Source organism: Hyperoodon ampullatus (genome assembly GCF_949752795.1).
Source record: "Hyperoodon ampullatus genome assembly, chromosome: 8".
NCBI classification, from domain to species: Eukaryota; Metazoa; Chordata; class Mammalia; order Artiodactyla; family Ziphiidae; genus Hyperoodon; species Hyperoodon ampullatus.
In genome coordinates this window covers 92,809,163-92,836,881 of record NC_136921.1, presented here as the reverse complement: position 1 = coordinate 92,836,881, position 27,719 = coordinate 92,809,163, and the positions used below count along the sequence as shown (strand labels likewise).

The window sequence follows — 27,719 nt, the reverse complement described above, 5'->3', positions numbered from 1 at the left end:
TAAAAGTGATTGTTGATGGCCAATAATATTTTTGTAGAATCATAGAATTTTAGAGTCAAAAAGGAATTCAGAGATCATCAAGTAAACTCCATCACTTTACCCAGGAGTTAATGGAAGCCCCGAAAATTTAACAAAAATGCATGAGATTATACTGCCAGGAAATCACAGTGATTAGATTAGAACCCAAGTTTGTTACCTTCTAACCTACTGCAGTCCTCATCTCATTTATTGACAGATACAAGTTTGGACAGCGTTAACACATAAAAAGCCTCTTTTAAGATCTAGTATATATAAATGAATGTTCATTACAACCCATTTGTTTTTCAGTCTAGATTTTTAAGATGACTTTTTGTTAAAATATGTTTTAATGGTTCCAAGGCCATAACTGAGCATGAAAATGCCACTTTACAGACATATTACATAATTTTAACCTTAAATTCTTTTTACTTATGCCAGAATAAGAATAGATTTCTCACTACTTTAGATAATATAACTCAGTCTGAAAAGCACTAGCTTTAAAGCAGTTAAAAGCTGCTTTAAGCTTTCCAACTTCTGTGAATTGATATATACAGACTAATATTTTTAAATATATATATAAGTATAAATGAAGGAACAGTAAAGTCTGTACCTGCAGCTGTATTTTTGTATCTTTGCTGACACTTTTTGTTCTCCATCGTCTTGTGACCCGCTTGTCTTTCTTTGAAATATCTACACAGTTAGCCTACATTACACAAATAGTTAAAAGCAACAAAGCATTATTAAGTTAACACAGATGATACAGGTATAGACAAAGAGAGCACAGCAAGTTAGTACTGAATCATTGTTAGACACCTAAAGCAAACCAGCCGGGAGATAAAGGTATATCTGATGCACAGTGGGCATTAAAAGCAGAGATAAAAACTTAACCATAAAACATATTTTTCTGCTATACCAAATGAAAACAGGATTAGCGTTTTTGCTACATGAAAAGACAGTAATAATTCTGAGAGTATCTAAGTTATGTCTTCATAACTATCATTTCTAATGCAACACAAAAATGAAAGAATGATTCAGATATTTATTTCTTCCAGTTAGTTTGTATTTAAATGTAAAACATTTCAAAAAATATATCTTAACACAATGACACCAAGATTCAAAAGTATTAAGAATAACTCCAGAATATAAACCAATCCTTATTGTAGTTATTTCCCTTTAAATGTTACCTTGTATATTCATAGAACAATCCAGTAAAAATTCTGAGTGAATATCTTAAGGTCCTTTGACCACCAGCAGTAAAATGTTTACCTGCATGTCAGTAAAGTTAGGCGCTGACTGAGTTCTCTGAAGTATTTCCAAATTCTGCAGGAGTTTGCTAAGTTCCACAAGGTTTGACTGGCAGTGTGCAAGGTCTAATACAAATCAGAAATTAAAATATGTTACAACTGGGCAGGGAATGGTGGTTATGATAATAAAAGGCACTCTATCCAAATTATGGCAAATATGATGAGGCAGATCTATGTTTATAGAATGATGATACTGGCAAATGAAAGAAAACAGAACTGGTCTCCGGTTTAGAACCATACAATCACTGATTATTTATTGGATGACCTCAAAACCCACTCTTACAAATGAACAGTTATTAGTGTAGAAAGCCATTAAAATCCCAGTGAAATTGGGTGTGCTCATTTTCCTGCTGAGGTGGCCTTTGTCACATCAGAAGCATACTCAAGGGAACTTCAGCAGTTGTACAGTTTTGTTGTGAGGAATGTGTCTACCTGCTATGAAGGTCTTCACATAGGACTCAGAATCTCTGTACACTCTACAGAGAGCAGGGCAGCAGCAATACATCGGGGGCCAGGTCCCACCCAGGTCCCATCGCTCAGCAGCATCTGCCCTAGGGTGGAGCCCTAGGTGAGCTGTTCAAGTCCTGCTGTTGTTCTTCCAGGGAACTCTTGGCCATCAGTGGCCTTTAAGTTCCTCAAGAAAGGAAATCACCCAACGCAGGTGATGGAAGAGAGTACTGAGGGGGCTAGGACCCTTCCACCACCCCCTCCCCATTTCAGGGGAGGCAGCACCATTGTACTCCTCCCATGCGCCCCACGAAGAAAATAAAGTGAGTGACTTGGAAGGGTAGGAAATACTGAAGATAAACGGGAAGGAATGAGGGAGAAAATTAGTACAAAGAAAGAAGGCAGGGGTTAGAGGGAAGAGGAGAAAGGAGTTGGCTAGAAGAGACCTCTCTCTCTCTCTCTCTCTATATATATATATATATATTTTTTTTTTTTTGGTATGCGGGCCTCTCACTGTCACGGCCTCTTCCATTGCGGAGCACAGGCTCCAGATGCACAGGCTCAGTGGCCATGGCTCACAGGCCCAGCCGCTCTGCGGCATGTGGGACCTTCCCAGACCGGGGCACGAACCCACGTCCCCTGCATCGGCAGGCAGACTCTCAACCACTGCGCCACCAGGGAAGCCCAAGAGACCTATATTTTAACTTGCCTTTTAAAGAACAAAACTACATCACAGGCACCATGCTGGTAGGGACATTATCTAACACTACCTATCCATTAAAGCTTCTATCCAGTAAATATTACATTAATTCTCCTAAATAACTGTGATTATTCTACACAAATGGTGTATGTAGGTAGCGTAGGGATATAGAAATGGGGCTTAAAATCCTTTCTAACAGAATGGAAAGAGAACTTGGTGAATGAACTCGATTCAAGGCAAAAGGATCCAAAACTAAGGGTCGGGAGACATTGATTTACTTTATACTTCTCAGCCGCAGTTTTCTCACCTGTCAAGTGGTGACAGTACTATTTACTCTCTTACCTTCCTAATGAAAGTAGCAACTGAGATGGGAGGTGAGAAAATTCTATGAAAACCAGAAATGGTCTTTATGGAGTATTAACTGCACTGTGTTTAATCATTCTTCTAGGGCCTTAACTTGGAACAAGCACACCATTCCTTGACACTTCTATCATGGAAGAAATGAAACCCCTGGCAGAATTTTGCTCCTTGCTTAAGTGCCTGGTTGTATGTAAGGATTATAAGGACTTGCCCAAGACAATAAAAATACCTTTAAAAAAGAAATCTCTAGAATTTCATTAAATTAGATCTAATTTTAGAATCTGGGAAAAAGGAAATATTATGCCAAGAAAGGACTGTCGAGACAGTTTATAACAGTAAAAAATTTTAAACTTAAATATCTAGCAGTTTACTTACTTTCTCATCTTCCCTACCTTGTTCTAAAAAGAACTCTACTCAATATTCTGTAATAACCTACATGGGAAAAGAATCTGAAAAAAGAATAGATATATGTATATGTATAACTGAATCACTTTGCTGTACACCTGAAACTAACACAGCATTGTAAATCAACTCTATTCCAAAATAAAATTTAAAATTAAATTAAAAAAAAGAAAAAGAAACGTCCAATTGCAGAATAGTTAAATAAATTAAGGTCTATCCAAAGTTATCCATTTACTATTTCATTTAGGAATCACTGACTTGGAAGACACTATGCACCCAGCACAGTTCTAAGCACAGGGAATATAGCAATAAAATAAGATTCATGGAATTTACATTCTGGTTTAAAGAAAATGTACACAATAAATAATCTACGTTGAACTATTACGTACCATTTTAGTGACAGTATATACTGGTACATAAGGATGGCATATAAAATACTAATTTAATATTTTGTTTCTATGGGAAAAAGTGCTCTCCAAGAGCCAAGAAATTCCCTTACATACTTGAGATCTGGACTGACGGAAGTCCAGACCTATGAATAGCTAACCTCTTTAAGTACTGGAACTATAAATGTGCTATGTTATGGGTTCAAGAAGATGTTACTTGATGAACTTCTGAAATGCAACCAACCTCAATACTGGGATACTATGAAATGATCAAAATAGACCCCCCGCCCCGCCAAAAAAAAGTGCTGTGGTAGTTCAGGAAAGGGACAGTTACTGTGGTTTGAGGTCATCAGAGCAGACTTATAAGAGACAGTAGAACCTTTTGTGGGTCTGGAGGATTGATAAAAAGGTTTCAGCAAAACAGGAAGGTGGAGGAGGGCAAGAGGGCAGAGAGGGCACTGCAGGTTGGGAAGAGAGCCTGTGCAAAGGCATGGAGGCAGGAACATGCGAGCACGTTCAGGAAACAGCAAATAAGTTTAATTAGGCCTATGGAAGGCAAGGTTGAAAGGGTAGGCAGGGCCAGAAAGCTGAAAGCTGGATGTTAAACGCTGGGCTAAGTAGTTTGGACTAAAGCCCAAGAGCTCACGGAGAACCACCTGAAGAGATTTTTGCAAAAAGTTATTTTATGAAATAGTGGTCTTGAGGGACTATTATATGTAGTGAACGAAGAATGGCTTTGGGATTAGTCAAATGTGGGTTGGCTGGAGTCCCAGCCTCTCTATCGGGGCAGCTCTGTAATCTTGGGCAGGCTCCTTAACCTCCGTGCATTTCACTTTCCTCATCTGCAAAGTGGGGACAGTAGCAATACCTACGTCTCATAGCCGAGGGTAATGGGATAACGGCTGCTAAGTGCTGGCACTGGATGCAAACATGTCCAAACACAGTAATTTCCCAGGAGCCTCTGAGAGCGACGGAGCCACAGAGCAAGAGACTGAGGGTACGGGTACCAGTCAGAGACTGGGCAAAGGGTGAGCCTGAGTTAGGACAGCAGAAATGGAATTCTGGAGGAAGGGTAGATGAGGGGGAGAGGAGATGGGGGAAGTTTGCAAAGAAATAACAGAACTCAGTTTCAGCTGGATGAACAGGGTGGGTGAGTCAGAGATGACAGAAGTTTCAGGAGTGGTTATGAGAGCGGCACTGACAAAAACAGGGGAGCCCAGGAACTGGGACCATTTTCACAGAGGAGAATTTGGTTTTAGACAGGCTAAGGAGAAGGCGTGACCAAGTGTACAGACAGAGAGGGTCCACAGCAAGGGAGGGGGTGGGAATGTAGCACAGGCTGGATACAGAGGTCTGAAATTTAAAGAGAGTTTTCAGCCCTTTTGAGAGAAATATGGTGCAGTGATTAAGAGCCTATGCTCTGCAGGGAGATCAGCTCGGTGCTTTGTGACTGCCTGGAGGGGTGGGAGGGAGGGAGACGCAAGAGGGAAGAGATATGGGAACATATGTATATGTATAACTGACTCACTTTGTTATAAAGCAGAAACTAACACACCACTGTAAAGCAATTATACTCCAATAAAGATGTTAAAAAAAAAAAAAAAAAGAGCATATGCTCTGGAGTCAGACTGCCTGAGTTTGAATCCCAGCTCCACCATTACTAGCTGTGTGAACTGGGTCCAAGTGAGTTAACTTCTCTGTACCTAAGTTTTCTCACCTAGTGGAGTAAAGTGGAGTTGAGAGGATTAAATGAGTTGACGCACTTAAAACACCTAGAACAGTGCCTGCGGCACCCCATACCTATCAGCTGCCACCACTACCACCACTACCATCATCAAAACAGAGACTGCAGTTGAAACTAGAAGCATGCCTTTCATCTCCAAAATTCCTGCTTGGTACTATTGTGAAAATCTATAAAATACCACATATGTAAAGTGCTTAGTTCAGTGCCTGGCCCATATGAGCACGCAACAAGCTATAGTTACTATTATTGAAGCTAAAAGCAGAATACTGAATCTTGATCATCCCTGCTACCAAGGTTGGCCAGAGGAGAATCCCAATGAAACAGAGAAGAAGCAGTTGGAAAAAAAGGAAAACTTCATGGGGCCTAAAAGAGGAGGCTCATTAAAGAAGGTCTTGCAGGGCGGGTCAGAGGATGAGGCTTGAGAACACAGCAGAAAGCAGATGGCGCCCTGCTGCCAAGAATGCTTCTTCTATAGAGCAAAAAGGGCAAAGTCAAATTATGGGAGAGAAGCTGAAGTCTATGGGTAGGAATGACTGAAGTTGGAAAGGCTGAGGTTGTCCTCAAGACAGGAGATCATTACTACCCTAAATCCTGAAGGAGAACAGAATGGCAGGACGAGGACACAGGTAGAGAGATCAGGATGGGGAGAAGCAGGGTCACCCCCGAGACTGGAGAGAGGGCACAGGGATGGGCCACAGAGTATCTGAAGCACACAGGGAGTCAAAGACAACCCCCCACCAGCCAGGGGCTTCTTGGCATCAAGGTCAATGTCTATTTATTTTGGTCACATGAATGGACTCTGTCCCGGTAGACAGTCTCAATCTTTTCAGCAATGGCGGTGGCCAGGTTAAACTCCACAAGCGTGTGCAAAGTGGCAGAAATTAGAGGAGAGGCTGACTGTCTAGAACCACCGCAGAGGCAAGCCTGCAGTGTCTAGGACAGTGAGGTCAGCTTCTTCCCCAACCTGAAGTTCATAAAGGCAAAGTAACGTCTGTGTGTTCTGTGAATATACTCAAGTAAAACCCTTTTAATGGAATGTTAGCTGGACACACTTTATGAATACAACATCCCCCTTAAAGTCATATTTTTACATAAAGATTAAGTTTGGAATGTGGAGAGGGCTAATAAAAATGCTGCAGACGTTGAGTTCACACATGTGTAAAGCAAAAAAAAAGAAAAAGAACTGGTTGGGGCATGAACCCAGGTTGCCAAATTTCAATTTTTCTAAGTGAGGACATAAAATAACGTAACATCTCCATTCACCATAACTTCATAAAAGAAAAAAATTTAATATCAAAAAAGTTAGGCCCAACATCATCTCAAGATAATTTAAAAATTAAATCAATTTAGATGTATTAAATACTTGTTATGTTGTTTTTGTGTTGTTTTGCTTTGTTCATTTTTGAAGGTCAAATGAAAGCTGTCTCACAGACTGGAAATGGTCTGTGGATCCAGTTTGGACCAACGTGCTAAGGTTCATTTCAAGGAAGGAGAAAATTTCTGCAGATTAAGAGGCTGAGAGATGGTACAGTGAAGAATCATGTATTAGCTCGGAGTACTTAATAACTGATCCATAGTGGAACACCACTACCAGGTAACTGTGGATCTGAGATCAGTATAATTTTGCTGTTTACTGTTGGTTGTTGGGAAACATACACTGTTCTGTGGGCCAGATGGAGCAGCAGAGAAGGCAGCTGTGTAAGTGACCTAGTAGACTGTCAGCAGCGAGGCTGGAGGGTGCTCCCAAGGCAGCACTCAGTTGGGTGATCGCCACCAGGGTCCGGGGTGTCGGAGGCTAACGAAGCCAGAGGGAACTGCTAATGAGATGAAGTGAGAGGGTTGAAGTGGGTGGGAGTCTGGGTAAGGGAAAAACCAGATTCAGGAGTGTGAGGGTGCAGGAGAACAGACAGGTAAGAAGCCCGAGACATGGCAAAGAGGAGATCTGGGCTATAAAAATAAGAAAAAAAAAAAAAAAGCTGGAGGCAATCAAGGGGGCTTGGGGGGTGAAAGGTACAGCACCCACTCTTTGCCCCTTTTGCGCTGTTTCTTTGGCTCATCTTGAGAGCCCACAATGGGGAAGAACTAACCTTCTGCACACCTGTCCATTTCTTCCGAGTCTTGTAGCCAGGCTGCCACTTTGCTCTGCCCGGTCGTGCAGGTTGCAGGGAGGCTGCTACCGCATGGTAAAGGGGACTGCCATGGAAAGCTGTTTGGCTGCGCCTACGATGAATAAAAAAACGCGTATGGTTAGGCAGAAATAGTACATTTAAGTTACTAAAAAGAACACAAGTATACTCAAAGTGACATTAAAAAAGAGAGGAACAAAAAGGCACGCTCAAAATATGGAAGAAGCCTCTTGGCTAAATGTGGTATAAGCTCAGTAGAGCCAAAATTTCTAAGCAATAATGACATGACACTCGTTAAGCTGCCATCTCCACTAAAAAACAAAGGGAACAACATTCAAGTATGTTATATCTCATACTCGCAAGGACATGCCAACTCAAATTTTCAATAGTTTTGCATTACTCAGTAAGTTACAGCTGATACAGTGTCCTCGTTGCAGTACTCAGCTCATGAGTGAAGGCCTTTCCTTTCCGAAAGCTCTCTGTACCTTTATGATCAACTCATGGTCTCATCAGATACCTGTGATTCTTAAATACATTACCCACCAGCAAGCAACCTTGTCATGCTGTGAATGCATATTGAAAACTGTAATATATAAAATGGCAGTCTTGGCAAGTTATTATTATCTATAGCTGATAGACTTTCCATTAAAGGGATTTTATGTGAAATAAAAGTTGTATGAAGTATGTAGATACTAAAGTGAGTACAGTAGACACTGTGAAAAAAGAAGAAACTTATTTTCCCCAAAGCTGAAACAACTTTAAAACTCCATATTTGACTTTAATATTCAGTTACAACTGATTGTGTCTCTTCTAAATCATTATGAAGTGAAGGACGAACATACTTAGCAAACCCAGACTTATTTATTACCCTCACAGGGCCACAAACCAATTAACATTCAAGAGTCTCATAATTTGATGCTTAGAATTCAAGCAAAGTGATAAAAAGCTCTTTTCACTCTTTACTGCATTTGATAAATGTAACAGAAATCTTTGACTGAGTTAGATCTCAGAGGTATGTCATTTGTAACTAGAGCAATAGATCTATGAAAACCAGAGTTGAAGAGCTCTCTTATTCCAAGGCAAACAGTGGGGAGGATTTGGTTTCAGTTCTCCATTCTCGGATGTCACCCAAGTTATTTAATAAATAACACACAAGGGATGAAAATAATACGTCTTTTATCGACACTGTACCAAAGACACAGGCAGAAGCTGGAAGAACCAAAGGGTTAAACATTTATATTTTTAAAATATCCACCTGGGATACATTTCTTGTTTAATTTGGACTAACTCTGGGATTCATTCTATTCTGTGATGAGAACACAGGAGGCCCAGAGAAACCTGGGGACTCTCTTGCACATCTTGTGTTGGGTCATTCAGTAAGTGCCCTACTTCCTAATGACCCCGACCTACTGGTTCATTTCCTTTGATTTCAGAAGCAGTTAGTACTAGGGTTAACCCAATACCCTGTTCCTAGGAGAGAGATATTCCATAATGAAATAAGGTTTGAGAGCCTTGTGAAATACAGTTAACGGGATTTAACAAAAATTAGGTAAGTAATTTCCATCAAAATAGCAAAAACTAAATACAGCTGTGTTTCATTTAATCTGATTTGATGAGTCTTGCAGTTACTCCATGAGGTTTTTCAATGCTTTGCAGAGGAAACTTGGATATGTTATTCCATACATCCCTATGTAGGAAAACAGAGAAAAGCAGAGTCTTCACTGAAACACATTTGAACTCAACTCCTTGGGGCAGCTAGTTATTCACAGATGTCTCTATTCTCAGTATCAGGTGCCAAGTGAGAAACTGGAAGACCCCTGGGCAGTGCAATGTGGCTATGGTTCAGAAAACTTAATTATTGAGGCAAAGGCAGAAATAGCTGTCTCCCTGTCTATTGTCTTAACCTTGGTTTTTAACAGGCAACACCTCTAGCTTTTCAGCAACACAGAAAAAGAACTCTTAATACAGCTGAAAGAATAGCTTCAGCCTCCCTTAATCTGGTACCTGGTATAATGAAAAAGGCACTGATTTTGGAAACAAAGATGAAGATTCTGATCTTGGCTTAGCTGTTTAATGTCTATTTAACTTCTGGAAAAATTCTTTACTGTCTCTGAGCTTTGGGTATATTTAAGACTAGAGATGAATGAATGTCCAATGCTTAAACACAGTGCCTAGTCATTCAAATATATTATATTCAAATATATTATATTACTGTCACAATCTCTAGCCCACTTGAGTTAACCTCATGGGGAAATTCACTGAGCTCTCTCACGGTCATGTATATATTACAGCTCAAGGCAAAAAAACAAGTTTCACTTTAAAAACTTTGTGGTCTTCTTATTACCACCCAGGAAGACATCAATTTCTAGGTGCTGATTAACCAAATGTTCACTCTACTTTCTAATATTCCTACAAAGCCACATACAATTTAGATGTACTCCATTCATAGAAAGGAAAACTTAATTCTCTTGGTCCACATTTCCACCTAATCTATACTTGTAATTAACTTTGATGGTAAATATCACTACTGTCTTCTGAGGGTTAGTTTACAAAGCAAACCTTCTCTTTCTGGTTTGTAAAATGAGACACAGTTAACATGTTTGCATAATTTTCCAAGCAATTTCTGGGCTGACTTTCATATAACAAAGTTATACCTTTCCATCCACAACAGAAACATTAGCAGCTGGTGAGGATTCAGCTGTGGAGGTTGAAGGAAATATGTGAAAACTAGCATCTCGTGGTGATCTCACAATTTCATTCTGCCGATACAATCGATGATGGCGCAGTTTGGAGACCCATGCATCAAACCAGTCCTGGGATTTCACCTAAAACAATAAGCAACAGGAGTAGGTAATGGTGAAACCAATCTCCTATTTACCACTGATATAGGCAAGTGATTTCCCCAGATATTGGCAGAGAAACTGTTGAAAGGCAACTTTACCTTCAAATGATAGATGTGTTCTTCTGTGTCAAGGTCTATTCTCCGAGCTTTCTTTTTAATTGACATGACAGAGAGTCCGACATCGATGCTTCCGTGGACCTTCCCTTTTTGAATCTGAAATCAAAAGACTGGTAAAAAGGCTGTAAGGACATGTGATTTGATGTGCTTTTGTACTGAAGTGAGCTTAATGTAATCTTTAACTTATCTATAGGAGATGGAATATCACACCACCTCTACAAAGAGGAAATGGCTAAGGTTCTGAAGTTAAGGTCCTGAATCTGAGGACAGTTGAAGTTGCAGTGACTTCATACCAATTTCAATAAGTAAGACTATTCATCTCATTTCTGTTTTTGGCATAACTTCATAATTCTAGATTGCACAGTTTATATCCTAAAAAAGATATCTTTACTGGTTCCTAAAATAACTATGGTCAATCTCTGACCTACAACCCAGAAGATCCCCAAGTAATCAGCTAGAAGACTGCTGCTGAGGCAAAATTGGGCAGCTACTACAGAGTGCACGGAGCAGCCAGCTCTTCCTTCTGGCTGCCCTCATCTGGTCAAGGACACACAGCTGTTTCAATGAAGGAGCTGGGGAGAGAACTGAAATCTGAGCTCTGTTACTTACCCTATATACAATGATAAGAAGGAGGCATTTTCCAGTTTTGCATGCAAACAGTGACTTTTTATATTAAAGAAAAATAATTTCGAATAATTTTAGAGTTGGGATGCCCAAGATAAAAGAATGTATGAAACAGAAATGAAGTTCATAAGATAGGTCTTAAAAAGACTTTAGTAAGAACAAATGTTGCTTTAAACCTCAAAAAAAGCACATATATCATAGTTTATTGAGAGATGCAGGAAAAAAGCCTACTTGGGTTTTCTCTCTAAGACAGAAAGGGTGATTTTTATTAGTTGGTGACTTTTAGGTTTACGCTTCTGTTTTTAACAACACACATCACAATAGTTAAATTAAATCTTCGTGCACCAGTTTGAGATTTTATGCTAGCTTGAGCATAAGCGTAAAACACACCTTCCATGCAACATTTGTTAAATCTTACAGGCACAGCAATGCACAGAGCTGGTAACTATGGCACAGCACTTGTACACTGTGGTGGTTACTCACTTCAAGCAGAATTCTAAACCAATCTTTGTGTCTACTTACATCAAGTGGTGCCTTTGAATACTTTAACATTCCATTATCCAGGACAAAAAAACGCTGCAAGAACCAAAAAATCCCCAGTTATTGTCAGTATTTTGAATTATATAAAACATTCACAAGTGGTCTAACATTGCTTGGCATTTAGTAATCAGTATGTTTGATCATTTTCATGTATTTGAATTCAGTGCACCTGGCCACGGTCAGTCACATGAAATGGTAAGGAAATCTTAGCTCGAGTTCCATACTATTTACCTAGTAGGGTTCTTTTACACATAATCCAATGGGGATGAAATCTTTCACCACAGTTTTTCTTTTCTGTTTTTCTTTCTTTTCTTTCTTGGCTGTACCACACAGCTTGTGGAATCTCAGTTTCCTAACCATGGATTGAACCCAGGCCATGGCAGTGAAAGCCCTGAATCCTAACCACTAGACCACCAGGGAACTCCCCCATTACCACGGTTTTTCTTAATGGGGGTGTCAGGGGTTGAGGGGGGAGGGAGGAATCCCAGGGCCTGCAACTAAGACTTTCTAAATGAATCACGGTGGGGTGTTTTTGAAAGTGAGAAATGAAAATAACCTGAGTTAGGTCACAGTGATTCTGTGAGGAATTTGTCTACAGGGGATTTTCCACCTTGAAGATAAACTCCTGAATCTCCCTGGCTACCATAGATAATTCTGAAAATGCCCATGTCTGTTAACAGAAGCCAGTGGACTGGACCTATGAATAATGAATTATCTGCAAAGTTTAAAAAGTAGCCTTATCAATATGCTTGCATCTCCACTTAGCAAAATACTTGCAGTTCACTCTTAGTAAAAGAGATTAAAAATTATTTCTGAACTATATTAAGGGGTAAATATATATATTTGGGGCAGTTTTTGTCTCTTTCAAGATACTCATGGTCCAGTCCAAATGAAACTAGCCTTTTTTTTTTTTGCAGTACGTGGGCCTCTCACTGTTGTGGCCTCTCCCATTGCGGAGCACAGGCTCCGGACGCGCAGGCTCAGCGGCCATGGCTCACGGGCCTAGCTGCTCCACGGCATGTGGGATCTTCCCGGACCGGGGCACGAACCCGTGTCCCCTGCATCGGCAGACGGACTCTCAACCACTGAGCCACGAGGGAAGCCCAATCTAGCCATTTTTGCTCCACAAACCTCAGGAACTCTCTGCTGTTGATTTCCTTTCCATGGACAATTGACTGGAGAACAAACAGCTCCCAGGACCCAATCAAACAATGGGTCCAGTGCCCTCCTCTGGTCTCTACAGATGCAGGGAGTCTTTCTGTGGCTGGTAAATTACTCTGCTGGGAAGTTTTTATGTGACTCAGGAACTCTTAGCTGCTGAGGTGACAGGCAGTCAGGCCTGGAGCCACCCTACACAGAACTCACAGAAGGTCACTGTAACCCCTTTGTTAGAGGTTCCGGGCGGGGGGAAGAGGTAAGCCCTGGAAGAAGGAATCTCTACAGCTGAAAAACACTTGATTGCCTATGACTTGCGCAATCAAATGGGCTGATGCTTGAATATATATCTAATGGTATTAGAGACCAAGAGAAAAGGCAATGCAAGGGAGAACCTCCTACTGCTTATGTAGTAAAATGTCTAAGGGAAGGTCCAGAAAGAGTTGCTATTGAACCACAGCCAGTGCTGCTGAAACATGGACTGAGAGTGCTTAATCAAAGTTAGCAATTTATATAAAATGTGTTTCTTGACCCCTTTCTTCTGTTTGTCCATTCCTATCTATCAAAGAATTCTAGCAGGGATAACCTATAGGATGGTCACAGGGAAAGAGATAAGCAAGGCCACTGATTTGAGGAATTGCAAAGTGGTAAGGTCAGAATGAAAGGCAAAGGTGATTCCAGGACGGAGTGTGGCCAGTTGGCCAAAATCCAAGAAAGAACAAGGGTGGGGAGAGATTCCTGGCACTGGTATAAAATTATGGGTGCAGGGGAGACTGCCAAGGTTTCTGACAAGTGAGAGGGAAGAAGACTCTTTGACCGGTTTTTATTCCACCCTCAGAGATAGGGGGTTGGGGCAACATTTCCCAACTGTTAATTTTTAAATCCTTCTCTTAAATTGCAAAAAATATATTTCCTCAAGGATGTTATAATCCATAACTTCCCCTTTTGGGTCAATGGGCAGCCACCAGCCCGCCATTTGCGCCCACAAATCCATCTGCCTTGAGATGAAATCCATCAGCAGATGTGGCAAGTAATGAACCTGTTCTTTCAGTGATTTCAGACGAGATACTGGTGGTCTACCAAAAGGCTTATATTGAAAACAGAGGACAACTTTCTTCTCCTAAGCATCCAGAATTCCTGCTACTCAGGTAACTGCAACAGTATAGTGTAAAATATTTTCTCCATAATTAAAACTGGAAGATGGAAAAAGAATGTGGAGTTGGGTAGAGAGGAATAAACCATATACGTTAAAGGGCAGTAAACAAACTTCCAAGATCAGTGACTTTCCATCTTTAGTTTGCACTGGTAACAATAATTCTAGGAATTTATCCCGAGGACTTAAATGGAAATTCATGTATAAGAATGTTCATCACAACTTCATACAATAAAAAATTAGACATATGCTACATATTCAGCAATAGGGAACTGGTTCAATAATGGAATTAGTATAAATCCATCCAATGGAAGCCATGCCTGCATTTTATAAAATCTCATATTTAGAAGAATATTTAATAAGAACATATTTATACTAATTTAAGTTAAAAAAAAGCAGAGTAAACAAAAATATGTCCAAACTGGATTTTAAATATCGTGTAAAATATTTTTTCCCTGCAAACAGACATTACAGATCTCAGACTTAAATAGGTATGATAGGTTGCAGCCTGTACAGTTAAAACAAGGCCTTGAAGACTAGCTTTACACATACAACTGTACTCTTGGTTTCCCACCTAATGACTCCAAATAAGAGCCTCTATTTATGAAGATGATCTGAAGATGAATATGATGAAAAAGTTACCTTGTGCCAGCCCTTTAAAGGCCATTTTCTCTTCTTTAGCATAAAGCCTTCATGTTTGTCTGGTCTCTGGACATTGGTTTGGCCTATTTTCAGCCCTTCTATAATTTCCCAGCTGTCAGCTTCCTGAGAGAAAAGAAAAACAAATCACATGTTTCTCAGTGTTTGATGATGCACTTAAAGCAGATTCTTAAGTAGAAATTGCTTTTAAAGCAATACTCAACCCACCAGAAGTATGAACAACATTCTGGGGCAAATTCTAACCTCAGACCCAGCTATGCACTTATAATTATAGTGAGAACGAGTTTCCGGATACACCTGGAGGTATGCAGGTCCATCAGAGATGAGCTGGATGGAGTTGGAGTCTGGGGTAGAATGGACTTTCGATTGCCTGCATTCACAAGGTTTAAAATGCATTTTTCCAGGCAGTTCATCTCTGGGCACAGAGGCACTTTAAAGTTTTAAAATAAGATCATTTTGGTGAAACACGTTCAATTAGTGTGTGGGCCTGGTTTTCTGTAGAAATGAAAAGGCTGCAGCAGCTTAAGTGGCTCATGACTTCTTATGCTGAAGAGCAGCGCTGTGGGCATCTGTTTCCTCTCAGTGAGGCTGCGTGCATTTCAGAGTGAGCATAAAATGCCCCGCTTGCCAAACACCCACCAAGAAGTCCGTGCTTCAAAGACATACATCGTGAGATACACATACCCTTAGGAGCCCATGAAAGAGCCAGAAATCTGGGATTCTAGAGTCCGTATCACCCTCCTCTGTTAAAAACAGACTAAATCATGGTTTCCTCTTCCATGAGACATGTTTTGTTCGTCTACGGTGTTAAAAAAAAGTTTTAAAAATGAATTGTCAACATTGTAAACATCAGAGGATTTCAGGCTTTAAAAATCCGAATTTCTAGTGTTTTGTGAAAGCCTAAGATCTGGCAACGCCGGGCCTGCCCTGAAGGACGGCTGCCCGTCTTCAGTTTACCACAGTCCCCCTTGGGTCTGCTTCCATGTTAGATACCTGCCCCTTAGCAACATCCTGGGTTTTAAAATCCCTGGACCAGGTGATTTCTAAGGGCTCACGCAACTCTAAAGTAACCACTGACCTGGCAAACACTCATATTCTAGATCTCAGGCTTGGGGCACAATCAAGCAAAGTAGAGGCAGGAACAACGAGGTCACATCCCATGCACAACCGCTGCAATCCTGCCCACGGTGCAAGGAAGCAAAACCTCTCAGCAGAACCTGCTCGGCTGCCTCAGCTCTGGAAAGACGGATGCAGCTCCACGCATCAGGGCGGGCCCCTCTGCAGCACGCCCCAACCCAAACTGACTCAGGAAGCTGCCTTCTGACATGTTCTATCAGAAATCATCTTTAGACCACAGCACCAAGACTTCAACGGGAATGGCAGTGGGTTCCATTTCAGGACCGCTGGACTTGCTGGCCCAATGTCTGGGTGGTGGCTGCCCAGAACCTGCTGCAGGACTGTGAGGCTCTGACAGGACCCAGGGGCGAAGGGGCCGTAATGGGTTACCGATGTCGGCCACAGGAGCAGGGGCGGAGAGGGCTGTGTATTTGCCATCCACGCCTCTTTCCCGTCTTCTCCTTTCATCTCAGGAGCTGCCTGCCCTATGGTCGAGTCAAATCTAAGCCCAAATATGTGTAAATAGAGTGGGATTTTCACCGAAAATTGTTTCCAGGAGATGTGGCTGAACATTGCTTCATGCAAAACATCATGAAGCCTAGGAGATACTCCTGGCTTCTGAAGAGCCCTCTAAAGCCAGCATTGTGCTTCTACCCTATCTAAGCCCAACCCTACAACCACCACTGCCCTGAGAACTAATGTGAGATCAGTGTTATTTCTCCATCTGCTTGGTCATCCCTGAGGGGTGCCTAGTGAATGAACTACAGCCCTTACAGAAACGCACCTACCAGTGTTCATTTGGCAACATTAAGAACCCTTTGAAGGAGCTGTAAATTTCCCCTAACATAAGAAAACAACCCCCAAAGTGATTTTCTACTTGAATACTGTCAGAAACTGTGACTGGTCTGAACTGTTAATTAGATACAGTAATTTTAAAATGTATATTTCTCTATGGAATGTGTATCTAAATAAATCCACTTCTTACCTAAAAAAAAGAATATATATATTTATGTATATATATTTCTGATGAGACAGTTTCAGGCTCTATACCATGTTTTTTGGACAATAAAAGGGATTATCATCAGGAGTACAAAGCAGAGCGTTTTGGAATTTTCATTTTTTAATAATGAATTGAAATTGAATTCAGGTGAGCACTGCTTATAAATAATGTTAGAATAATAGAAGAAAATAGTAGGTTCTCATAAAAAGTCCAGTATCTTTGGCTTTTTACTCTCATCAGCGAAGTAGATAAAAATGATGGATTTTTATTCCATAAAAGTGATGGATTTCTATAGATTTCTTTTAGAAAACCTTGGTATAATCAAGAAATTAAAAGAATAACTCTCTATATATGTGTACGTATATTCATCAGTACTCTCTCTGTTCTTAGAGAGATATCAGCTGTATTTAATGATATTTCTATTTTTAGTAGCCCCATCCATAGATATCATCTCCAGAAGAATAGCATTTTTATTTTTGGCTAGATCTTATCTTATCTGAAGGCTAGTGTTCATCTTTGATTTATTGTGTGGGTGTGTGTGTTTGTGTGTGTACATATATGATGAATACTCTGGATTACTAATGAAAATGGAAACATTTAATAATAAGTACAAATGCTTTTTGAATTTTTTTCTAATTAAAATCAGAATGTAGTAGTAGCTTGTCCCTGTGGAGCTACAACTACTGATCTCTATCACAGCAGTTTTTTTTCTTCTTTGGGAATTTAACCACAGAGGGGAAAAAAATGGGGGGGTATAGATAAGTAAGATAGGAAAAGCAAGAAGTTAAAATGTATTTTTTAAACATAAATGCAGCAGCTCTGAACAAATAATTCCACTCACTCTGATGCAGAATTACTAAACCCAGCAAAAGAAATTAGGAAGAATCCTAACATAGCTTAGAGTTAAATAAACTGTCAAACAGACAAAAAGGCAAAAGATAAAGCCAGAACAAACACCTCTCTCTACTTCAATTATAAATACTGGGGACTTCCCTGGTGGTGCAATGCTTAAGAATCCACCTCCCAATGTAGGAGACATGGGTTCGAGCCCTGGTCCGGGAAGATCCCACATGCTACAGAGCAACTAAGCCCATGCGCCACAACTACTGAGCTTGCGTGCCACAACTACTGAAGCCCGCACCTAGAGCCTGTGCTCCGCAACAAGAGAAGCCACCGCAATAAGCCTGCGCACCGCAATGAGGAGGAGCCCCTGCTCGCCGCAACTAGAGAAAGTCCGCGCGCAGCAACAAAGATCCAATGCAGCCAAAAATAATAAATAAAGTAAATTTTTAAATAAATAAATAAATACTAACGATACTGTTACAGATAAGGTGTGTAAGAAATGAAATATCCCATCCCAGGACTTAGTACAATCCATCTCTATACTTAGTAGACCAGGTCTATCTTGAGAAAGCTAAAATTACTTTCTGAAAATTGAATAATTTTTTCATAATTTCAATTGATATTAATTTTCTGCTTAAAAGCCAACTTTCATAGGTTTACTTAGAAACAGAGTCAAAAGCCCTAATGTGATCACATCAGTACTTGAATCAGATTATACAAACATTTTTGCTATTACAGAAGCTTTAAAAAGACCTTTGATGTAATAACAATACCTAAAAACAGAAAGTAACCTAATTATAGCCCCAGTCTGTTCATTTGAAAAAACCAGAGACACTTCCTTTCTCAAGGGTATATTCTCTGTGCATGTGTGAGTGGGCGGGGGATACATGGAAGGCTTTAGGAGGTGAAAGCACCAAACAAAGAAACTGGAAAAATCCTGAGACAGGAGTATGTGTACTTCAAACAATGTTCTTCCACCACCAACCAGTGCCCAGGAAGCCCATCTTCTCTCAAAGGGGCTGAGAGATGGTGAGATGCTATGGTGTCTGGATTGGATGGGATTCTCTGATTTCATCGGGTCCCAAGAGATGTGTTATCTATTAACACAAAAACACAACAAGAGTATTAGTTGTACAGCAAGGTCCAAGCGGGCAGCTGCACGGAGGGGTAATGGGAAGTGGATACTGTTGGTGCCCTACCCAGATCCCTGTATCAGGCCAGTGGACCCATGTCCCAGCTGCTGTGAGCACTGTGAACTGCTAAGGCTAACAGCTTCCTTCTTCTACCAGGAATTGCTGTTTGGCCAAGCTGGGGCCTTCACCTGGGAAATTATGCTGTAGCATGACCCTCCCCCATGGCTCTCAAGGACTGAAGGACACAAGGGTACAAACAGCTGAGGGAATGAAAAGTCCTTCTTGCCTCAGGGTGAGTCCAACTCTGTGACGTAACTCATGCTCCAGAGCTCACCATGGGATCAGGCTGAGGGTGGACTCCAGCTGGAACCCCCTCTTGCTTAGCACCGACACCTATCCTAACCTCTTCGCTCACCCCTTTCCTCCTAAGGGCTCTTCCTCCATAAGTCACAGGCACCGTAAGCTCAGTCTCAGGTTGTCCTAGGGAATCTGACATAAAGGAAGAATGTGAAATAAAGTAATGAGTGTGGTAAGTACAGAGACGGGCTGTCTCTGTACAGCCTGGGGCTGAGGGAGACAATGGCCAGCACTTGAGAAAGGGTTCCTGTGGGCCTAATTTAAAAGAAGTTGGAGTTTATTTAAATTGAAGAAAGGGGAAGGGAGCAGGACAGCATTCCTGCAGGCCTGGTGCAAGAGACAGATGCCCAACGGCGGAGGAGAGAAAGAGCATGGCCGGAGGGAACTGCATGCAGGTGGCTGCAGCTGGAGTATGAAGTGAAATGCCCAAGAAGCTGGAGATGTAGCTGGTGGGCCAGGAGTGGCCAGAGCAAGTTATGTGTATGTGTCGCTCCCTACTTGTTGTTTTAATACCAGCACCTCTCCTTTCCATTTCTGTGTCTCATTCTACAAGTCTTCCTTTCTCTGTTTCCACTGCTCTAAATGTCACATACTTCACAGCTATCTGACTCTGGACAACTTACTCATACATACCCCAAGTCTCCATTTCCTTATCAACGAAATGAGAATGATATCGGTACTCACTTCATTGAGTTGGGGACTGACTGAGAGGATGTATGTACTAATCCAGTGCCTGGATCAAAGTGGGTGCTCAGTCAATGTTAGCTGCCTTCTCCATCACCCCTAAATCAATATTTATTCTCTCTGTCCTTTAGCTGTGTATAAGAGAGGACTGAGGTTTCAAAGAGATTAGTCGTCACATTTACCAAGTAGACATTCTCTGTTTGCTATAATAGAAATAAGATCATTTTTCATTTCTAAGTTTTTAAAAAATAGTTTAATAACTCCCCCTTTGTTAGTTTAGCAGTCTACTCCTGTCTGACGGAATCAACTTTATAGCTTGTAATGCCTTCAAAGCGTAAAGAGGTACACATGTCTGTATTCTACAATATAGTAGTGTAGTAGAGGGTTCTTTTCCTAAAGGATTCTGTTTAATATAGAAAAAGCAATGTGGATGGATCACTTATACATACTTAGAAGTTAACCTTTCAGGGAGATTAAAGTGCTGTTTTTATATTTGGATTCAAAATCCCCATGCGTTCTATTTTCTGAGTTTCTCAGCAGCAGAACCAACCCACCGAAAATCTCAGGGAATCGAGCAAGGGGTGGGGGGTGAGTGGGATGGTGTCTCCTTGACTTTTCTTTGTGGTTTTTGCATTTTAGACACAAATGAATTTAGATGTTCTCCTAGTCCGAGGAAGAGAAAGCTGAAGGGGAGGGGACACTGGCTTCCATGAAACAGAAAAGGTCTTCATTAGTAGTCTGCAGGGCTCTCCTCAGAGCTCACTGCTGGGAAGGCCAGATGTGAGAAGGGGACTGGAACTCTGAATGTACAACAGCCCCTCTGGCTAGGGACTGTTTTACTCTGCAGGTGGGGTAGAGCTTAAACAAGTCTAAGTTTGAATCCCTGCTCTGCTACTTAGCAGCTTTTTTGACTTTGGGCAAGTTACTAACTCTCGGTTTCCATACTTGTAAAATGTAATAAAAACCTACACTGCATGGAACTGCTCATAAGGATTATAGTAAATGCGATCATGTATCTAAGCACTTAGTATAGCACCTGGTATGCAGTGCGTGGGCAACAACTGTACCTGTTGTTGTTGTTGTTACTGCTGGACCCAGTGATTTTTTTCTACAACCTCGGTATAGAAATATTAGCTCACCTTACCAACAGGGAATGACAAAGAGTTTCTCTTGCCCTTTTTCCTTAAAATAAAGAGAATTCTGGACGTTTCTATGCATATCCCAGCAAATACACTTTCATGTCTTTCCTCCTTACACAGGGCAAAGCAACCCTACATCCTGGAGATGGAAAGAAGTGAAGGAGCAGCTCTACAATGGGCATCACAGCTACCTTAGGGGAGTCAGGTGTAAGAGGTATTGTTCAACTGGCCACAGGCCAGGCATCCTACCATCTGAGAAAGCAACACATTCTGTCACTGACCTTGGAGAGGGGGACCGGTTCCAGCAGTTGCCGACTTACAGAGGGTTCAGTGCTAGAGGAAGAAGTCCTCTCCAGTATGTGGATACTCTGAAAATACATGGAAATACAGCCTAGGGTTAGAGAACCCATTTCTCATGTCGATGGACATGGGGGTGAGACCACACAGATCACAGTAAGAACAGTGAGCTATATTAAACATCGCAAGTTCCTGAGGGGACCAAAGATAGCAGCAACTGTAAGAAAAATGCAAGGATAAGGATTTTGTTTTCTCCCCTTATGGATCTGCTGGTGAATTTCTGCTGCAACGCTGGTTTCAGTCTTAGAGAAAGAGTCAGAGAACACATATATTAAAAAAAAAAAACATGGAATATGTCTCAACATTTTTATAACTATGAGAATGGTGGCACACCTACTACTTAGACAATTAGCCTTACATAGAAATATTTGCTCATCTCTCCAATGGCAGGAGACAAAGAGAAAGGTCTACATCAAAAAGCCCAGAGCCTTGGGCTTCCCTGGTGGCGCAGTGGTTGAGAGTCCGCCTGCTGATGCAGGGGACACGGGTTCGTGCCCTGGTCCAGGAAGATCCCACATGCCGCGGAGCAGCTGGGCCTGTGAGCCATGGCCGCTGAGCCTGTGCGTCCAGAGCCTGTGCTCCGCAACGGGAGAGGCCACAACAGTGAGAGGCCCGCGTACCAAAAAAAAAAAGCCCAGAGCCTTAATACCATTTAGTCTCTAGAGTTTCTTATAATCCTTATAGGATAATTATATATTATAATATTATAATTATTATAATTATAATAATATGACAATTCTTAAATGCACAGAGAAGAAAACAATTCATCACATATAATAAGCAGTAGATGTCTTTTACAAAGACTATAAAGAGCATTCACAGATCAGTGAGATGACATTCCAACAGGAAAAGAGGCAAAGTACATGAACAGGCAACTTGTGCAGAACATTTGAAAAGATGTTCAACTTCAACCACAGAGGTTTTCAAAGAAGTGAAAACCAAAATAATAACGATTTTTTAAAAACCCATTACATTCAAGAATAGATCAGTGCTGGGGGAAAGGGAGTATAAACTGGGTACAGTTTTTCTAAAGAGGAATTTTGCAATTGTATTAAAAAAGTCTTTGGGAAAAAAAGTACCTGCCGCAATGACCTAGCAATCCCACAGCTAAGTCTTTGCCCTAAGGAAATGATCAGATTGGTATGGAAAGATATAGGAACAGATGTGCTTACTAAAGCATTATTTTATTATAGTAAAAAAAAAATCTAGGGCTTCCCTGGTGGCACAGTGGTTAAGAATCTGCCTGCCAAGGCAGGGCACACGGGTTCGAGCCCTGGTCCGGGAAGATCCCACATGCCACGGAGCAACTAAGCCCGTGCGCCACAACTACTGAGCCTGCACTCTAGAGCCCGTGAGCCACAACTAGTGAGCCTGCGTGCCACAACTACTGAAGCCCACGCGCCTAGAGCCCATGCTCTGCAACAAGAGAAGTCACCGCAGTGAGAAGCCCACGCACCGCAACGAAGAGTAGCTCCTGCTCGCTGCAACTAGAGAAAGCCCGCATGCAGCAACGAAGACCCAACGGAGCCAAAAATAAATAAAAAATTTTTAAAAATCTAATACATATGAGAATAGTACAGACTTATAAGGATATAACATGCAGTGAATCAAAGTGACAACACGAATTTCTGTTTATTGGTATGGAAAAAATAGTCATGATGTTCTGTCAACTAAAAAATCAGGCTATAAGGAGTATGTAGAATATGATGATGGTAAACATATAATCAAAATATATTCCAGAATGTTAAGAGTAGCTGTATAGAGGTGGTGGGATTATTGATGATTTTTAATTTTTTCTTAATTTTTTTCTAATTTTTTTAGTGCAAAAAATATACATTACTTTATATTTGGAAAAAATTAAGCACTTTATATGAAGGGATAAATCTGAAAGACATTAAAGGAATAATTCAATGGAGTTAATATTTAGATATAGGCTGAAAATGTAACATTTTTCCTCTAGTTATAACATTTCATTGTTTCAATAGACAAAGTTGGATTTTATTTACTTATTAAGGTCTCTTTTTAGTATCTCACTGGAAAACTATCAGATTAATGTTTGCTTTTTTCATAAAGAAAATTACACTTTAACCTGAGCCAAATTATTCTAATTTCTTTAGGTTTTCAAGCTTTTGGTTATTTCTGTTACCTTGAAAACAAGAAGTCTGATCGTAAATTTTTAAAATCCTACCTGAATGCTTTTTTAAGTCATTTATTAGAAAGAGAATAACTGAAGTGAAAGATTTAGGAATTGCTCCTATTTCTCCAACTTGTGAGGAAGCAGAAGAAATAAGAACAGACACTTTGGGGCCAAATACAAAGTTGGGCAGGGATAGCGAGAATTCCTAATCTGACAGCTCAAGTGTCCAAGGACAATTTAAGCATTAAATGGGACTCTGCTCTTTCCATTCCCAGGCTCACTTGAATTAGCAGGGAAAAATGATACAAGGGACTGAGCTTCGACATACTCAGCGCCAGCGCCTTTTGTGTGAGGCTCAGAAGCAAAGGCATACTACAGAGAGAAAAACAGGGAGTGTGTGTTCAGATCTTTAGCAGACAATGGGACCCCTATCATTTGAATGTTGGTGCATTTAATGTTGTCTCAGAGGTCTCTGAGACTGTCCTCAATTCTTTTCTTTTTAAAAATATTTATTTTATGTATTTATTTGGTTCTGTCGGGTCCTAGTTGAGGCACACGGGAACTTTGTTGCGGCATGTGGGATCCTTCATTGTGGCTCTGGGCTCAGCAGTTGCAGCGCACAGGCTTAGTTGCCCCGTGGCATGTGGGATCTTAGTTCCCCGACCAGGGATTGAAATCTAGTCCCCTGCATTGGAAGGCGGATTCTTAACCACTGGACCGCCAGGGAAGTCCCCTGTCCTCAACTCTTTTCATTCTTTTTTCTTTATTCTGCTCCGTGGCAGTTATTTCCACCATTCTATCTTCCAGCTCACTTATCCGTTCTTCTGCCTCAGTTATTCTGCTACTGATTCCTTCTAGTGTATTTTTTTTTTTTTTTTTTTTTTTTTTTTTTTTTTTTTTTGCGTTATGTGGGCCTCTCACTGTTGTGGCCTCTCCCGTTGCGGAGCACAGGCTCCGGACGCACAGGCCCAGCGGCCATGGCTCACGGGCCCAGCCGCTCCGCGGCATGTGGGATCTTCCCAGACCGGGGCACGAACCCGTGTCCCCTGCATCGGCAGGCGGACTCTCAACCACTGCGCCACCAGGGAAGCCCCTAGTGTATTTTTAATTTCAGTTATTGTGCTGTTCATCACTGTTTGTTCTTTAGTTCTTCTAGGTCCTTGTTAAATGTTTCTTGTATTTTCTCCATTCTATTTCTGAGATTTTGGATCATCTTTACTATTATTACTCTGAATGATGTGGCACATATATACAATGGAATATTACTCAGCCATAAAAAGGAACAAAATTGGGTCATTTGTAGAAATGTGGATGGACGTTGAGACTGTCATACAGAGTGAAGTAAGTCAGAAAGAGAAAAACAAATATCATATATTAACGCATCTATATGGAATCTAAAAAAATTGGTATAGACGATCTTATTTACAAAGCAGAAACAGAGACACAGACATAGAGAACAAACGTATGGATACCAAGGGGGAAAGGAGGGGGTGGGATGAATTGGGAGATTGGGATTGACATATATACACTATTGATACTATGTATAAAATAGATAACTAATAAGAACCTACTATATAGCACAGGGAACTCTACTCAGTGCTCTGTGGTGACCTAAATGGGAAGGAAATCCAAAAAGTACGGGATATATGTATACGTATAGCTGATTCACTTTGCTATACAGTAGAAACTAACAGAACATTGTAAAGCAATTATACTCCAATAAAAAAAAAAAGACAATGGGAACAAATGACCTGGGACTTGCATTATTTACTTGTTCATGTTAATATTCTGTATGGGATCCTATTTAAAACATAGCAGCTGAATATGAAATTTAGATTTCGTCTGAGATCATATAATTAGGAACTAAAATGAGAATTGTTGTTGAAGCAAAAATTGTATTACTTTCTAGGATATAATCATCTCCCCTCACACCCCTTCATTTTCTTTTTTGTGTTTAAAAATGACAAAAGTGGGCTTCCCTGGTGGCGCAGTGGTTGAGAGTCCGCCTGCTGATGCAGGGGACACGGGTTCGTGCCCCGGTCCGGGAAGATCCCACATGCCGTGGAGCGGCTGGGCCCGTGAGCCATGGCCGCTGAGCCTGTGCGTCCGGAGCCTGTGCTCCGCAGTGGGAGAGGCCACAACAGTGAGAGGCCCGCATACCGCAAAAAAAAAAAAAAAAATGACAAAAGTAATATATGCTCATTATAAAAAATTCCAGTACAGCACAGAAATATATAAAAGAAGTCAAAGTTCCCACCCCACTGTTACTCACTGTCCCCACCCCTCTAGCTTCTGCAGCAGTGCTTCTCAAAAGGTTGTCCATGAGCCCTGGAGGTCCCCAGGGCCCTTTCAGGGCATGTGCAAGGTGAAAACTGTTTTTACAACAACACCAAGATGTTATTTGCCTTTTTTACTCTCGTTCTCTCACTAACGTATAGTGGAGTTTTTCAGACGATACATAACATAAGGATCCTTCTCTATCTTCACACTTGCAGATGGCTAGGCAATAAAATACACATAACATTGCCTCCGGCTTCCCCCTCCCCCCAACAAATAAACATGGTAAGAAATGCAAAACTTGGAAAGAAACTTGACCTTAGCAACTATGCAGGCAAGAAATAAAGGATTAACTCAGGAACTCAGCCAGGTGAAAGAAAGTAAATCGCCTAATTTACAAATCAAGCCACAGAAACAGAAATCAATTTAGGATATTTCAACTGTGATAAAAAATGAGTTTTGTCTCTATATAGAGACCTGGGGATACTTAAAATGTTGCTGGGATTTTGTGGGTCAGAAGGGTTAGTGACCAAACAAACCAGGACAGCATCTGTAAAATACCTACTGCAGTACGTGTCACAAGAAACACAATATTAGTCTTTTCTCCACCCGATTTTACAAAAGTTCATATTAGGGAAGAAAAGTAAGAGGTTCATTCATTTCAAACATTTATAATATAGTACACATGTAAACTGAATGAACAATCCAAACCCCACATTTTGTTGATTTTCCAAGGAACAGAGAATTATAAAAATGTTTACTAAGATACAGTAAGTACATGAATATTTTTATTACCACAAACATACGTATATATTTTACTGAAAGAGTAAAGCATGATTTATAAAACTACCAGCTGATACCTATTATTATAAATGTAACTAGCTTCATATACCCTTTGCCCCCACCCATGCATAGCTCTCCCCCATTATCAACACCTCCAACCAGAGTGGTACCATTTGTGACAATTGATGAACTTAGGTTCATTCCAGATCAGTTTTTTAAGGAACTTAGAACACACAGAGAAGGTGGAAGTACTCACCCGTCCTTTGTTCTCCCTGCTCAGAGAGAACTGAAGCACACTTAGCTTAAAACCAGGAGTCTAGCACACATATTTCACTGCAGCTCTTTAATTTGGTAAAAGTTTGTTCCCCAGGTAGCATCCACTGATCTCAATACCTCCTCGGCAGCAAGCGGAAATCTGCCAACATGACTAAAGTCTGGTTTACCTGGTGTCAAAGATGTGGGTAAACAGACAATGAAACATTTAACAATAGCTGAACAGTTTAGTTGCGACTCCCGCAGAGAGAAACATGACTCTCAAAATGAAAGTCCACAGAACTGCTGAATGAGTCTCTTGGTTTGTCCAGCCTGTCGTTTACTTTAATTTCATTTTAAAGATGTAAAAGAACTGCTGGAAATATTTTAGGTTGTGGCTACCAACCTCTGTACTGACTCACTTTTCGTACAAATTTAAGACGTAATAAGGAGAACTGGACCATTACTCTCTGAATGTTAACTCCATTGAAATTGTTCGTCTCATTATTTTATCTAAGCTATTTGTCTATTCATGAATTACATAAAATATTTTCAAAGAAAAATATCCAAAATAATTTATAAACTTCTAAAGTATTTTCTTATTCAAGCTTCTGGCTGTTAGGCTTGTCTCTCTTCTAGTTCTACCTAATTCTGACATAGCAACACTATTTCAGTGATACTAGTAACCTTTATAGTGTTGATGATGATGACAGTGGTGAGAGTTAATATTTAGTGCTTCCTATATCCCTGTCTCTATGCTTTCCATGGATTATTTCATTCTGTCTTCATAAAAAGCCTTTAACTAATTAACTATTAAATTTATTTTATGGTTGACTGAACAGAGAGAGGCACAGTAAGGTTAATGACACAGAGTCAATAAGTATTGGAGTTGGAATGGAAATCAAGATTCTCCTCTGGACTCCAAGCTTTTAAATACTGCCCTCTACTAAAGTTAAAGCTAATGTTAGATGACAAAAAATTACAGCAATTTCAAGTAGTGTTTAACCTCAAGACTAACTGAACACATCTACCACAACCTTTCATGGAAACAGAGGGGCAGAAA

The 27,719-nt window shown here is 40.7% G+C and overlaps 1 protein-coding gene across 7 annotated transcripts in view; it reads right to left on the bottom strand.

The window, feature by feature from the left end:
- The window catches only part of OSBPL6 (oxysterol binding protein like 6), a gene marked incomplete at its 5' end in the record, with an annotated part of 90,618 nt that overhangs the window by 42,968 nt on the left and 19,931 nt on the right, over nucleotides 1-27,719 (bottom strand). For 5 of the 7 annotated variants that reach the window (XM_079710148.1, XM_079710149.1, XM_079710150.1 and 2 more), the window contains 8 exons: nucleotides 629-721; nucleotides 1,285-1,388; nucleotides 7,449-7,581; nucleotides 10,142-10,312; nucleotides 10,429-10,542; nucleotides 11,593-11,646; nucleotides 14,561-14,683; nucleotides 21,132-21,218. In XM_079710148.1, the coding sequence (XP_079566274.1) occupies nucleotides 629-721; nucleotides 1,285-1,388; nucleotides 7,449-7,581; nucleotides 10,142-10,312; nucleotides 10,429-10,542; nucleotides 11,593-11,646; nucleotides 14,561-14,683; nucleotides 21,132-21,218 (879 nt within the window). The remainder of the gene's footprint in view (nucleotides 1-628; nucleotides 722-1,284; nucleotides 1,389-7,448; nucleotides 7,582-10,141; nucleotides 10,313-10,428; nucleotides 10,543-11,592; nucleotides 11,647-14,560; nucleotides 14,684-21,131; nucleotides 21,219-27,719) is intronic. The other 2 variants (XM_079710152.1, XM_079710153.1) reach the window with 1 other exon arrangement.